This window comes from Saimiri boliviensis, chromosome 8, assembly GCF_048565385.1.
Source record: "Saimiri boliviensis isolate mSaiBol1 chromosome 8, mSaiBol1.pri, whole genome shotgun sequence".
NCBI lineage: Eukaryota > Metazoa > Chordata > Mammalia > Primates > Cebidae > Saimiri > Saimiri boliviensis.
In genome coordinates, this window is record NC_133456.1 from 28,313,969 (window position 1) to 28,328,512 (window position 14,544).

Sequence of the window (14,544 nt, forward strand, 5' to 3'; positions counted from 1 at the left end):
ATGGAGCTTTCTGTATAGGTGTGTTTGTGCACAGCTGTAACTGTAATGTGCAGATGAGGGAGATGCAGGACCAGGGACTTCAGAGTGGGTTCTCTAGGCTGCATTTCCCCCATGACAGTGGTAATTCAAAAACTTCCTTTCCCTGCAATTCTGGAAAGTGTGGATGATGTTGTGCTTCTTTATTCCCAGATAAGCCAGACCCGCCAGCTGGCACACCTTGTGCCTCTGACATTCGGAGCTCCTCACTGACCCTGTCCTGGTATGGCTCCTCGTATGATGGGGGCAGTGCTGTGCAGTCCTATAGCATCGAGATCTGGGACTCAGCCAACAAGACATGGAAGGAACTAGCCACATGCCGCAGCACCTCTTTCAACGTCCAGGACCTACTGCCTGACCATGAGTATAAATTCCGTGTACGTGCAATCAACGTGTATGGAACCAGTGAGCCAAGCCAGGAGTCTGAACTCACAAGAGTAGGAGAGAAACCTGAAGGTAGGCTGCCTACACGTCATCAGTAGCTTGAAATACATGTGCATGACTGACCTTGTGTACCGAGAGGGGTGAAGAGGAACTAAGAAAACACTAATGATGACTGGCAGGGTCTTTTGGGGTCTTGGTTTCCAAGACAGTGATGTTGAGCCATTCTTCAAAAGAAGTATTAATACTTAGGACATTTCAAAAAAACATTGAACCAGCAATTTTGGCATGCTGTCACCAGGGGGTGATGGTGTGTTAGGAGCATAGGAGCTCCAGTAGGCCTCAAGTTCCTCTTTCACCCTCCACCTCCTCTCTCCTCCTCTTACATCCATATTTGAATGTCTACTTGGTGTCAGATTCTTGGGACACAAAGATAAGTCATGGAGCTTAAAATCTAGGGGAACAGATGTTTGTATGGCTAACTATAATGAGAAAGGATGCATGCTATTATAGCTGGGTAAACAAAGAACCAAGGGACATAGCAGAGTGCATGGAGAATTTTTCCATTGAGACCAAGGAAGGCTTCCTAGAGAAGGTGACACTTAAATCTGAGTCTTGGAAAAAGGAGTAGGATTCTAAAAGGCAGAGAAGATAAGAAAGGCACACTCTACAAGAGGAAACAGCATGAACAAAGGTACAAAGCAATGGCAGTGTGTGGCATTTTGAGATGCTTGCATGTGGCCAAGGCATATATTGTGTGAAATTGAACAGGAGGAGTAAGACTAAAAGGGCATTTTAGGTTCAGTTGTGAAGTTCATCAAAGATTCTCAGTCAGAGGATCGAGAAGTTTAGATCTGGTTTTTAGAGAACTAGGGAAAGAGCAGGGCTTTGCTATTCACAGTGCAGTTGTGAAACAGCAGCCTTGGCATCCTGGGAGCTTCTTGCCAATGCAGACTTCCACAGGCCCTTCTGGACCTTGACTGAAATGATCGACTCCTTAGGGGATTTGCATGCACCCAAACGTTTGAGAAGCACTGGAGTGGCAGGTGAGTCAGAGGAGATGAGACTGCAGTCAGCCATACCAGATGGGCCTCTGTGATGACAGTTCGGGAGAGGGATGGAAAGGGTACAAACTTCAAGCCTCAGGAGGTAGAATTGACCATACTTGATGACATTTTTCATAGAGAGTTGAGGGAGAGAACTGGAAGATTCTAAGATGACTTACAGTTCCTGGCTAGGGTAAGAGCACAAATTCAAGAGCCAGCTAGTGGTTTATCATTATAATTCACCATGGCTAACATGTATTGAGCACTTACTCTCAGGTTATGATTTGTCAATCACTTTACAGGCATCATTTCATCCAATCCCAATAACCCAATGAAGCAGATACTCTTATTATCCCCACTGTACAGATAGGGGAAATGAGATTTAGAGGGAGACACTAGTTGCCTGAAGTCATAGAGCTTGTAATTGGCGAGCTGATGCCTGAACTCAGAGCTGTCTGGCCTGAAACCTGTGCTCCTTTGGTTAGAGTGAGGGAAGAGGTCAGGCTGCCTTCCAAGTTCCCGACTTGAGTGACTTGGAGGTTATGTAACAGGGAGTCTGGGAGGAGAGGGAGCTGTGGTTTCAGCCCTGCTGAGTTGAGGCATCTGAGGGACAGCCAAGGGAAGGCATCCTCAGACTGCTGGGTCTAGAGCCCAGGAGAAAGGTTTAAACTAGTGCTGCAGACTTAGAATTCTTCACTATTTAACTGATAATTGAAATCATGGGCATTGATAAGGTTACAGAGAGTGTGGTAGAGAAAGTCAATACCAATACCATAAGGAAGGAGCTGACAGTACCAGGAGAGGGGAGAGAACCAAGAGGAAGCTGGAGTCTCAGAGAAACAGGGGAGGGGGAAGTTACAAAGAGGGCTTCGTGAACTGCATCCAATGCTAAATAAAGTTGAAGGAGATGAGGACTCAGAGTGTCTCCAGATTTCGTCCTTTTGTTGGTAATGATCTTTGTGATCAAAGTCCATAGAGTTTCCATTGAGTGGAAATATGGTTGCCCTGGTTAAGGAATAAATGGAAAAAAGAGAGGCCAGAAGCATGGAGTTTTATGTGAAGAACAGGAAAAGGACATTGTGAATTTAGGATAAGAGGCCGGGCACAGTGGCTTATACCTGTAATCCCAGTACTTTGGGAGGCTGAGGTGGGTGGATTGCCTGAGCTCAGGAGTTCAAGACCAGCCTTGGCAACATGGCGAAACCCTATCTCTACTAAAAGCACAAAAATTAGCCAGGAATGGTGGCATATGCCTGTGGTCCCAGCTACTCAGGAGGTTGAGGCAGGAGGATCACTTGAACCCAGGAGGCAGAGATTGCAGTGAGCCATGATCGTACCATTGAATTCCAGTCTGGGTGACACAGTAAGACTCCCTCTCTAAAAAAGAAAAAAATAATTAAAGAATTTAGGATAAGAAAAGCTTGAGGGTAAGGAGAAGGTGGAGGGACATCAAGGGAAGAGAGCTCTTGGAGACAGCAGAATGTAAAGTTGTGAGGCAGATGGTAGAAGAATCAAGTATCAAAGGAGATAGAAAGGGAGCAAGCTGGCATCACCAGATAGCTAGAGGCATCGGGAGTGTGGGAACTGTCATCTGATTTGATGACCCTCTTTAGTTTTGAAAAAAAAAAAAAAAATGAAAATTAGGTACAAAACAGGTATTCAAACTTTACCTTCAATTAAACAAGGGTTCCAGAAAGAAAGTTAGGGTACCATTGGAAAACATACCAACTTCACAATCGTATGCGAGCAGCTATGTGTGGGGCAGCCTTTACCCACTGAACCCTGTCAATATGCATAGAGCAGGTCTCCTTGAGAGCAATGATGCAAGTCACAGAGGCATGGTGCCCATTTCTGGGACAGCTTTCGCAGGGATCCCACCCACTAGCCACTTCCAAATGTCTGTGGGGGGACGCTGAGTCACAAAACTGCCATCGCTGTCTTCCTACACACCCACACAAATGCACACAGCGTCCCTTTGAAATGAGCAGAGTGGGGTCTGCATAGAGCAGGTGTCCCCAAACTTTTTACACAGGGGGCCAGTTCACTGTCCCTCAGACCGTTGGAGGGCCGCCACATACTGTGCTCCTCTCACTGACCACCAATGAAAGAGGTGCCTCTTCCTGAAGTGCGGCGGGGGGCCGGATAAATGGCCTCAGGGGGCCGCATGTGGCCCACGGGCCGTAGTTTGGCGATGCCTGGCATAGAGTGAGGGTGTGAGAGGGGCAGTCAAATTCTAGTCTGTGTTGTTAGGTTGTTACTTGGGAAAGTAACAGGAAAAGGAATAAGATTGTGGTGTGAAGATGCTCACTGGCTGGAAAGGAAATCGTCCAGGTCTGTGCTCTGGTGTAAAGAAGGAGAAACGAGAATTCCTGACTAACCCCAGGCAGCAGGACCAGAGTCCACAGGAGCTGCAAGATGTGGCCCCCAGGGGTCCAGGACAGCTGCTCCCAGGGCTGTGGTGAGAGTCTGCCGGTACCTGCCTGGGGCAAGTGGCCTTCCCTTGTTTCTGCCTGTCAGTCCTCTGAACCCTCTCTGGGCCATCAGACTCCCCTCCCCGGCTGCCACCCCTTTCAGATAAAGGGCAACGTGGAAATCACTTGAAATCCAGAGGAGGGGTCCAGTCCACCCAGGGCTTCCAGACAGGAAGCTGCCCCCATCCCAGGCTGGCTGGATTACCAAGGGGGAGGACAAAGAGGGCAGAAAAGTTGGCAAGCGTTAGGCCTCAGGGCAGAGGTCTCTGGCTGGGGGGATTCCAGGCAAAAGTCCTCTGCTCGGACGCTTATTAGTTGTAAAGCTTTTGGGCCATCCCTCTGCTGAAGAGGGAAATGGCCCCTAGGGAAGTGGTGTGTGTGTACACGCCTGTGTCTGTGTGGGCAGGGGGAAGAGGTGGCATTGAGTGGGAGGTTATTGCAGGTCATTTCTGTGGAGCAGGAGGGGTGGGATCATATGAAGAAGGCACTGCTGATTAACCCACTCTCCACCAAGCCCAGCTAATGTTGGCTCTGACCTTCACCACTAACACCATAGTCACCGCCACTCCTGCCTCTCGCTCGTCTACTTCATTCTCGTGCCTCATTTGCATCCCTGTTTGCACCCTAGCCCTCACCCCACATTCATTCACCCTATGTTCTGTGCCCCTCCTGGGTTCCGGGCACTGCCATGGGCACTGGGGATACAGTAGGAGACAAAGCGTGGGCTCCCCATGGAGCTCCAGCAGCTTCTGTATGCCAGAGCCACTCCTAAGACTAGGCTCCCTGAACTGACAGTGCACTCCCAAACCCAAGTGCACAGAGCCAGCTCCTTAACACAGCCCGCCCCCTCCCAGTCCAGCCAGGTCTTGAACTATACTCCCCCTTGAATCCTGCTCTCACTCAAATCTACTCCATCCCTGCTCCTAACCCTAAATCGTTCTAGTCTGTATAATTGTTAGCAAAACAGCTGCTGTGACTGAGGCTTCTTACAGAACTGGGGCGTCCTTGCAACCCCCAGGACAGTTAGAGATATAAAGCCTGTGTACTGCTCCCATCCCAGGCTGCATCTATGCCCTGGCCTCAGAGGCTGTCTCCGGGACGAGGGTGCCCTCTAGTGCTCACTGGGTGTGCAACAGCTCTTGGCTGTGGGAAGGGACAGTTCTCTGTCCAGGGGACTGACTGGACTTGTGCCATGTGAGGGTCCCGAGCACTCAAACTGGTCTTCTCCAAAACACTACTCCAGGGTAGCAAGACTCTCATCTGTTTGCAGAAATGTCTCAGAACCATCTTCCAAACAGCCTTCCACTTAGCTCATGGATCTCATTGCTCATTCTAAATAGATTTTTTTTTTTTTTTTTTTTTTTTTAAGTTCAGCAGAAGACTCTTCTGCTGCAATTTTAGCTCCTTCCCTAGTGGAAAGATGGAAACCAGTTCACCTTTCTCAACAACCCTTTATGCACCAAGAGCTCTGCTAATTGAGCTGTGGTCTTTCCTCTACTTCTCTCTCACTCCTCCCCTTGTGGTCATTTTGCCCCTCAAATGGAAGAGAGGCAGGACAAGAAGGGAAGAGCAGAAGGGGATGTAGCAGCCTGGATACTTTCTGTCTTTTTTTAAGAGATAGGGTTTCACTCTGTTGCATAGGTTGGGTTTGAACTCCTGGGCTCAAGCAATCCTCCCGCCTCTGCCTCTCGAATAGCTGGGACTACAGACATTTGCCACTGCTCCCAGCTTAGCCTGGAGTCTTGATCAGAGTTTGCTGCAGCATAAAGGAACACAGTGCACTAGAAAGAGGGGCCGGAATTCCTTGAGAATGATCTTGGTCCTTCCCCCAGAGCATTAGCAGGAGAAGCAGACCAGACCTGCTGCAGACCTCCAGAGTGAGAGGTGAAGGTGAGGGGCGGGTGTGGGCTCCTAAGTGAGGCCAGAGGCTAGCTCTGCAGCTGTCTACCTGGGTTCACAGTGACAGGCAGGGGCCAGCTCTAGGACTGGATGCCCCCTTCAAGGCATGTGGGGAGAGCCCCCTGCTGCTGGTCCATTGGCAAGACTGACACCAGGCCAGGAAAGCTGCCCTCTCCTTTTCCTTCTCACTCTGCTGCTCAGAATACACTGGTCTCCATGCCACGCTGGGAAAATGTGGCACAGGAACAAGAAATAAAGGATGCATCAACAGGTGAACCACTGTATCAGACAGCAACACCACGGGTCAAGACAGGGGACCCATGACTGTAAATAGGATGATTCCGTGTCAAAGACCTGGTTCAGTAACCAGCATCCACCGTGTTCCGTCACTCGTTGACTCCAATGTTTCTGCTTTTCTCAAAAGCCTGTTTAAAATATCATCACTGAATTAACCTAATTGTCTGTTGAACCTACTTATTATTCCAATGGTACCTCTCATGTGTGAGCTCCATATCCCTCCAGCCTTCCTCCTACGTGAGGTAGAACACTAAATGGTTCCCCCAGGGTGCAGTAGACATGAGTTGATGCAAAGTCCAAAACCCCCATCTCACCCTTGGTGATTGTGTGATTTTCTTTAAAATCGTGTCCACCTTAGACTTCTTTCCCAATCACGGAGGCCTCGCCTTTTCTGATTGTCTTAAGATATAGCCCTTCCCTTCAGTGGCCTTGCACGCCGCCTCCAGCTCCATGGTGGCTTTCTGACTGTGACAGCCATAGCTCTGGGGCAGGTGCCCAGGGTGCTCTGCACAGCTACTCAGTACTAACCCCTGTTTGGGGCTGGTGCACACTCTGCCCTGTGACAGCGTCTGATGGCCCGAGCAGTAGATTGAGGAACTGCTCTTTCTGTCTTGGGTTTTAACTATATACTTTAGGGTTCACCAGCCTAAAAGGTAGAGTGATCAGATTTTCCTGAATGCTGACTCCGTTCCTGGCTTCTGTCGCACTGCTCTCAGGTCATCCTTTCCACCTGTGAATTGGACAATGCCATTCTTAACCTCCAACATGTGGATTTAGGAATATTGATCAGTAAGGCCCACATCCTGACAGTAACTGTGAAACCCACCTCTGATACTTCAGCTAGATTCTATCTGGAAGTCCCTGTCTATCTCATCCTGTTTTATTTTCCCATGGCAATTTCCTTTCTGTGATAAAATATACTTCACAATCCCACTCACGTTTAGTTTTAGTTTAAAAAAAAAAAACAAAAACAAAAACAAACAAACAAAAAAAAAACTAAGCTTTGTCAGCAGCCTGTTAAGAACTCTAAACAAATCACAGTGTCTCCTGCTCCTGGTCACGTGCTCACGAACTCTTTCAAAGGTCTTTTTCAGCCAGAGGCAGATCTCCCTTTTGGAAGCATGTCACCTTTCCTCCCATTATTTGTCCAGCTTCTTGCTATCTGTTCTGCCCTCAGCCTGGTAGAGAGGCTGTCTGTCCATGGTGCCCACTGCACCTTCTCCCTACCCCACATGCAGCTGTCACTGGCACAGAGCTTGCAGGGCACTCCAGGGCTCAGCTGCTCACTCACCCGCCCTGGGTAGCATCTGCCCCACACCCCTGACCACATGCTTGGGCTTCCCTCCTTGCTTCAGCCTTCCCTTCAGTGCCTTCAGCAAACCACACTTTCCCCCCAAGTCTTATTCACTCTTACACACACTCTCACAGTCACACTACCACAGTTCCAACACACACCATCCCACACACACTCACTCACACACTATAGTCCCAAACACACACCATCTCACAAATTCACACACAGTCATACTACCATAGTCCCCCCCACGCCATCCCATACACTCTCACACTCACAGTCACACTACCATAGTCCCACACACACACACACACACACTATCCCCCCCACACAGTCACACTACCATAGTCCCCCCACACACACCATCCAGTACACTCTCACACTCACAGTCACACTACCATAGTCCCCCACACCATCCCACACTCACACACACTACCATAGTCCCCCCAGGCCATCCCACACACAGTCACACTACCATAGTCCCCCACACACACGCACCATTGCACACACAGTCACACTGCCACAGTTTTACATACATATCATTCCACACTCACACTCACATATTCCCACACACTTGCAGGCTCCCACACACTCCCACACTATCCCACACATACTTTCACACTCACTTAACACTCCTACACTATCCCACACACTCACACTCTCACACACCCATGCACTCATAAACACACTGTCCCACACTATCTCACACATTGACACCCACATATCCTCATGCCTTCACATTCATGAGCCCACACTCTTACACATTTCCACACTAGATCACACACTGTCCCATACATGCAAACACTCCCACAATTTCATACTATTTTCACACACACTTGTGCACCCATGCTCACGCTCACACTCTTATGCTACCTCACATACATTTACACTCTCACACTGGTGCATGCACACTCACTCATATGCCCACACTCGCACTCACACGCCCACCCACACTCACACACTATCATACACACACACACTCTCACACTTTAAAAATCCTTTTCCTCTCTCTATGCTTTCTCTCCCATATTTGTTCCACTTCCTCAGGAAACCTCCTGTTCGTTGTCCAGCTGTCAGCAGGGATGCAGCCAGACGTTGGCCGAGGAGCCACTGTCCAAGACACAGCACACGATGAAGTGTGGCATCCAGAGCTAGTCAGGGCCAGAGACATTAGGTGCAAACCTTCCTCTGACAGATGGGGAAACGAAGGCCTAGGAAGGCAAAGGCGCTCAGCCAAGGTCAGGAAGCCAGGGTGGCCCAGCTGTCGGCACACAAACTCATAGCAAGGCAAAGGAGGGCCTGGGGCTCTGAAGTGGGTGTGCTCTGCTGGACACCTGCCTGTTCCTGGGACCCCCACCTGTTCCCCAGGCCCCGTTCACTCCTGACACAGCCATGGGAGCAGCTGGCATGACTGTGTTCCTCCCCATCCTGCCTCACGAATACTTGTTGGTTTCATTTGTGTGACGTCACTCACCCCCTCGTTGTATTCCATCATTTCCTCTAAGACACAACTCGAAGCCTATTTCTTCCAAGAATAATTGCTCTCATTTACAATTGCCCCATTTGGTGTCACCCTCCTCTGTTGTGTATTCAGTTTCAACCATGGTGTTATGTGCGTGATGGTGGTATACTTTGTAAGTTGATACTTCATGTATGTATGTTTTTGTCTCTTGAACCAAATTATAAGCTACAAGAGAGGGTGTGCCTTCTGTGTACTATGTTTTGAATGCCCACAATAACTGGCAAGATACTTGGTCCACTGCTGGGATGCAGTCAGTGACGTTCAAAGAACGGCTACATGGATTTGACACTAGAAGCAATTATAAGTTGCTGATTTTTGAGCCAGGGCAGAAAGAGACTGTCACAGTTGTGTGCAGGTTCTGAAAGCCAGGAGGGGTTGGATGAGATGTGGAGAAGGGTACAGCTGGGACCATGAGGCCAGAGAGGATGGGCCAGAGGGGAGACCTGGTAGAGAGGTGGAGCTGAGTGGAGAGAGGAGGCTGGCACCTGCCAGTCTGCACCAGGCCCTGTTTGCTGCATGGACTGACCAGCCCTAAGGGATGCCCAGAGCTCTGGGCCTGGCAATCTTCTGGCTGGGGTGGCTGAGGCCTGGCAAGGCCCCCAGCACATTTTGCTCTCAGTGGGCCTTCAGTACTAATCACCTATGTCCTCCCTGTCCTTCCTTGTGTCCCCCCAGAGCCGAAGGATGAAGTGGAAGTGTCAGACGATGGTGAGTGCAGCCCTCTGTCCTCAGGTCGGGCTCTCGGGGTGGAGGGGGCTGAGTGGGGGCATCTGAGGCTCACACTGACCCTGACCTGTGCCCCACAGATGAGAAGGAGCCTGAGGTTGATTACCGGACGGTGACAGTCAATACCGAACAAAAAGTATCTGACTTCTATGACATTGAAGAGAGATTAGGATCGTAAGTGGAGCGGGAAGTTGCCTCTGGGCTCCCAGGGTGAGGGTGGTGCAGGTCCCACACTTAGATTCAGTGCTTCATCTTCCTGTTGCTTCCTGGCTCTGCCTTCTCCCCAGACTGAGAGTCCTGCAGAATCCAGAGGCCTGACCCACGAACCCATCACTCACCCAGGACTCTCTGCAGAGTTGCCCAGGCAGTCCTGCACTGTTGCAGCTCTGTAAAAGCTGTGGGGAAGTCCTTCCTTTTCTGTGCCTCTGTTCACAGCACAGGACTAAAATCAGACACAGGGAAGGGAACAACACTCACTGGGGCCTGTTGGGGGAGGGAGCTGGGGCGGGTGTAGAACTTTAGGGAAAAGAGCTAATGCATGCTGAGCTTAATACCTAGGTGATGGGCTGTTAGGTGCAGCAAACCACCATGGCACATGTTTACCTATATACCAAGCATACACATCCTGCACATGTACCCTGGAACTTAAAAATATTAAATAAAATAATTTTAAAAAACAAAATAAAATGAGGCTGGCACAGTGGCTCATGCCTGTAATCCCAGCACTTTGGGAGGCCAAGGCAGGCAGATCACCTGAGGTCAGAAGTTTGAGACCAGCCTGGCCAACACAGTGAAACCCCATCTCTATTAATAATACAAAAATTAGCCAGCCTGGGTTAGCTTGTAATCCCAGCTACTCGGGAGGCTGAGTCAGGAGAATCACTTAAACCTGGGAGGCAGAAGTTGCAGTGAGCCAAGATCGTACCATTGCACTCCAGCCTGAGCAACAAGAGCAAAACTCCATCTCAACAAAAATAAATAAAAATAAAATAAAATTAGAGGACTGCATTAGATTATCTTTGGTATCCCTTCTATTTGGTCCACAGAAGTCAGTGGAGCCTGCTGAGTGCTTGCTCCTCAGCGGTGGCTGCTTGAGTGTTCCATTAAAATGCACAGCACTCAAGCTCCCTTCATGAACTTGGCCACATGGCTTACTCTGGCTTCTCCCTCGGGTGTGGAGGATAGAGTGGGCTCAGACCCCAACCCCAAGCCAAGCTGTTCATCTCCCCCTAACTCTGTCCCTGGAGGAATGGAAGAGGTGGGAGAGAAAGAAGTGGGACTCCACCTGTATTTTCCAGCAGTTTCTGGGAAATGAAGGAGTGAGGCAAACTGGGTAACAGTACCATAAAGGAGTCACGGAGGAGCCCCACTGTCCTGTCTCCCAGCAGGGGAAGCAGGACCCTGCCTGGGCCATCACCAGGGGACTGGTGCTAGGGAGTGGAAGGAAAGAAGGTAACTGCTCAGTAATTCTCTGCACTTGGGAAGGGCTGTCTCCACTCATCTTCATGGGTCCCACAACAGGGTGGGGAAGAGATGCCATCAGCCAAAATTGACAGTAGGTTTGTCAACATTAGAAACATGCTTCAAAGGCCAGGTGTGGCAGCTCACGCTTGTAGTCTCAGCACTTTGGGAGGCCAAGGTGGGAGGATTACTTGAGGCCAGGAGTTGAAGACCAGCCTGGGCAACATAGCAAGACCCCATCTCTACCAAAAAAAAAAAAAAAATGTTTAAAGGTAAGAAAAAAACAAATGTGCCTTATTGCTCTAGAGCAGGAGGCTGGACCTTTCATAAAGGCCGATATCTTAGATTTTATGGGTGATATGCCTTTGTCACAACTACTCAGCTCTGCCACTGTAGCACAAAAGCTGCCATAGACAACATGCAAACAGCCAGCCAGGGCCGTGCTCCAATAACACCTTACTTATAAAAGGAGGTGGGCCAGATCTGTCCCACAGGCTGGAATTTGCCAACCCCAAGGTAGCAGAAAGCTTGGCTAAATGTGGCTTTTCTCTCCTCCCCCTTTCATTTACAGTGGGAAATTTGGACAGGTCTTTCGACTTGTAGAAAAGAAAACTCGAAAAGTCTGGGCAGGGAAATTCTTCAAAGCATATTCAGCAAAAGAGAAAGAGAATATCCGGCAGGAGATCGGCATCATGAACTGCCTCCACCACCCCAAGCTGGTCCAGTGTGTGGATGCCTTCGAAGAAAAGGCCAACATTGTCATGGTCCTGGAGATGTGAGTGGCCCACTGCCAGCGGTCTGAGCACCGCAGGGAGCCCCCAGTGTGTCTTCCCTACTGCTCCCCCTTAGCCACCTCTGCCCTGAGATGGAAAGCACTGCAGACAGGAGTGTGATATGCAAGATACTCAACAGCCACACAGCCCGGCCTGACCAAACAGAACCAGAAGGTCTCTGCAGAGTGTTGGCCCTGAGCCCCAGCCCAAATGCAGCCCTATGCTTATTTCCATGACAAACCAGTAGATCTTTGAGGACCCTGGCACCTTTCACCCCCTCATCTCCCTGTGAAAGGACCAAAGCTATCCCTAGGCTCCTTGGTTTCATTCAGGGTCATTCTCACCTGCAAGTGGTTTAGAATCAAAGGGGAGGGACAGGGCAGCTTCCTGACTTCCCTGTGAAAGATAAGAAGGTCCCTGGCTGGGGGCTTGGAATCCAGGATGGAAGCCTCGCTCTGGTCCTCAGTCCCCTCCTGTGTCTCTGCATGCCCCCGGTCTAATGTTGTTTGTACTCCTTTTGACTTCTCACTCTCCAAAGAGTGGTGCTTTGTCTGTGGGGTTGTACAAAAGCAGGGGGATGGATCAGATGACTTCCAGCCAAGGCTTTCCCAGAATCCACTGTTTCTCCAGAATCCAAATCCTCCACCTCCTTCACCTCTGAGCTGCTGGTGCATGTGTGTACACACACACACACACACACACACACACACACACAGAGTCAGCATGTACAGTGGCATCAGTAAGCTAGGCGTCCCCTACAGCATCTGCATTCTTAACAGTTTCCTTTTTTATCTGAATTTTTAGAATATATGATACAATCACCTCAAAAAGTATTAGGAAATGCACAGTGAAAAGTCTAATTTCCACCATTATTCCTTGGCTCTTTCCAAGACACCACCACCACCACAAACAGGCAGTTTTATTGGCTTTCATCTGTATCCTTCTAAAGTTTCTTTATGAAAATATAAGTTTACACACACACACACACACACACACACACACACACGTCCCTGGAGAAATAGAAGTGGGAGAGAAAGGCTGGAGTGCACTGGTGCCATTGCTCACTGCAATCTCCATCTCCCAGTTCAAGCGATCCTCCCACCTCACTAGAGGCTCACACTACCTCGCCCAGCTAATTTTTGTGTTTCTTTACAGATGAGGTTTCACCATGTTGCCCGGGCTGGTCTTGAACTCCTGAGCTCATGCAATCCATCCGCCTCAGCCTCCCAAAGTGCCGGGATTATAGGCGTGAGCCCCCGCACTTAGCCTACTTTGCTTTTTCAGCAAACTGCTATGGGTGTTAGTCCCCTATCGGTACCTAGTGAGCTTCCTCATTCTCACAGCTCTGTGGGGTTTTGTTGTATAGAAAATCACAATTTATTTAAGCAGCCTTCTTTTGATAAGAGGTTGAGTGGTTTCCAGCCTTTTACTTTTACAAACAAACATCATTTGTAACCTTGTACACACATCTTTTCACTCAAGCTGGTGAATATCTGTAGGATAAGCTCCCAGAAGTGAAGGAGAGCTGGATTAAAGGGAATGCACATTTGAAATCTTTAGAGATATTGGAAAATTGCTTTCAGCATCCTTGAATTGGTCATGCTGAACTTCGAGGGTCTCTGTCCTTCGGTAAGGGCTCTATCAGCAACTTGGAATTCTTTCCTGGGAAAATTGAGGCCAGTAAGACATCCCCAAACTTTAAGTATGAGTAGAATATTAGTCTTTCCTCTCTACTGATGCCATTAACATTCTGGCATACAAGCATTTCCTTTCAGTGTGTGCTCCTTAGGAAAGGCAATAGTAGCTATAAGTGTGAACTCGAGTCAGATGAACCTTGCTTCCAATCCCAGCTCTGCTTCTAACTTGTTATTTGACCTTGACTAAGTTATTCTGTTGTACCAATCCTTAGTTTTATTATCCATAAATGTAGCTATGATGTCCGCCTCATGAACGCTGTGGGATTCAATGCGATAATGCATATAAGGCACAGTGCTCTATAATGGGCAGGTATTGTTGGTAGTATGATACATTGACTTTTTTTGTATCCTGGTTTTTTCCACTTAAAAGTACTTTTTGAGCATTTAACTTCCAACAAGGTGTTGTGGAACAAATCCTCCCTAGTATTCAGGAAGCCTGGCTTCAATTTCTGCTGCTATTGAGTCATGATTTTGCAATTGTCAAATCCTACCAGCACAAAGAGGTACTTGGATGAGAACAGTCAATCTCAAGATGCTACTTTTGGTTATAAAATTCTACCATTTCATGGAACCATAAAAGACACAGTGAAGAATCTCCATTCGTATTTTATAATCTACATACGGCCCAAAACTCAGATGTTCCTCCCCATTTTCAGGAAATACGTAGCCCACATCTGTGGCCTCATTCTTTATACCCTTACAGTAGCCCTGTGGGATGCCTCTCTTCCATTTATTCTAGAACAGGTTGCTTAGTCCAGGCAGTGTGGGCATGTGAGGACGTGTGGAGAAATGTCTCATCTTTAGAAGTTAAACCTCGAGCAAGTTGTTGAGAGGGTGCAGGGAGGGCAGGAGTCAGCAGGGCCTGGGGAAGGCTAGGCAGCAGCATCAGTGGGCAGAATACCATACTTAGCTTGGAATTGGGAGTTGGCAAGCTGGATGGA

General features: G+C 48.8%; 1 protein-coding gene across 7 annotated transcripts in view; it reads left to right on the forward strand.

The window, feature by feature from the left end:
* The window catches only part of MYLK (myosin light chain kinase), a 224,195-nt gene that overhangs the window by 176,546 nt on the left and 33,105 nt on the right, over positions 1-14,544 (forward strand). For all 7 annotated transcript variants that reach the window (XM_039477689.2, XM_074404231.1, XM_039477688.2 and 4 more), the window contains 4 exons: positions 190-492; positions 9,622-9,654; positions 9,753-9,846; positions 11,705-11,908. In XM_039477689.2, the coding sequence (XP_039333623.2) occupies positions 190-492; positions 9,622-9,654; positions 9,753-9,846; positions 11,705-11,908 (634 nt within the window). The remainder of the gene's footprint in view (positions 1-189; positions 493-9,621; positions 9,655-9,752; positions 9,847-11,704; positions 11,909-14,544) is intronic.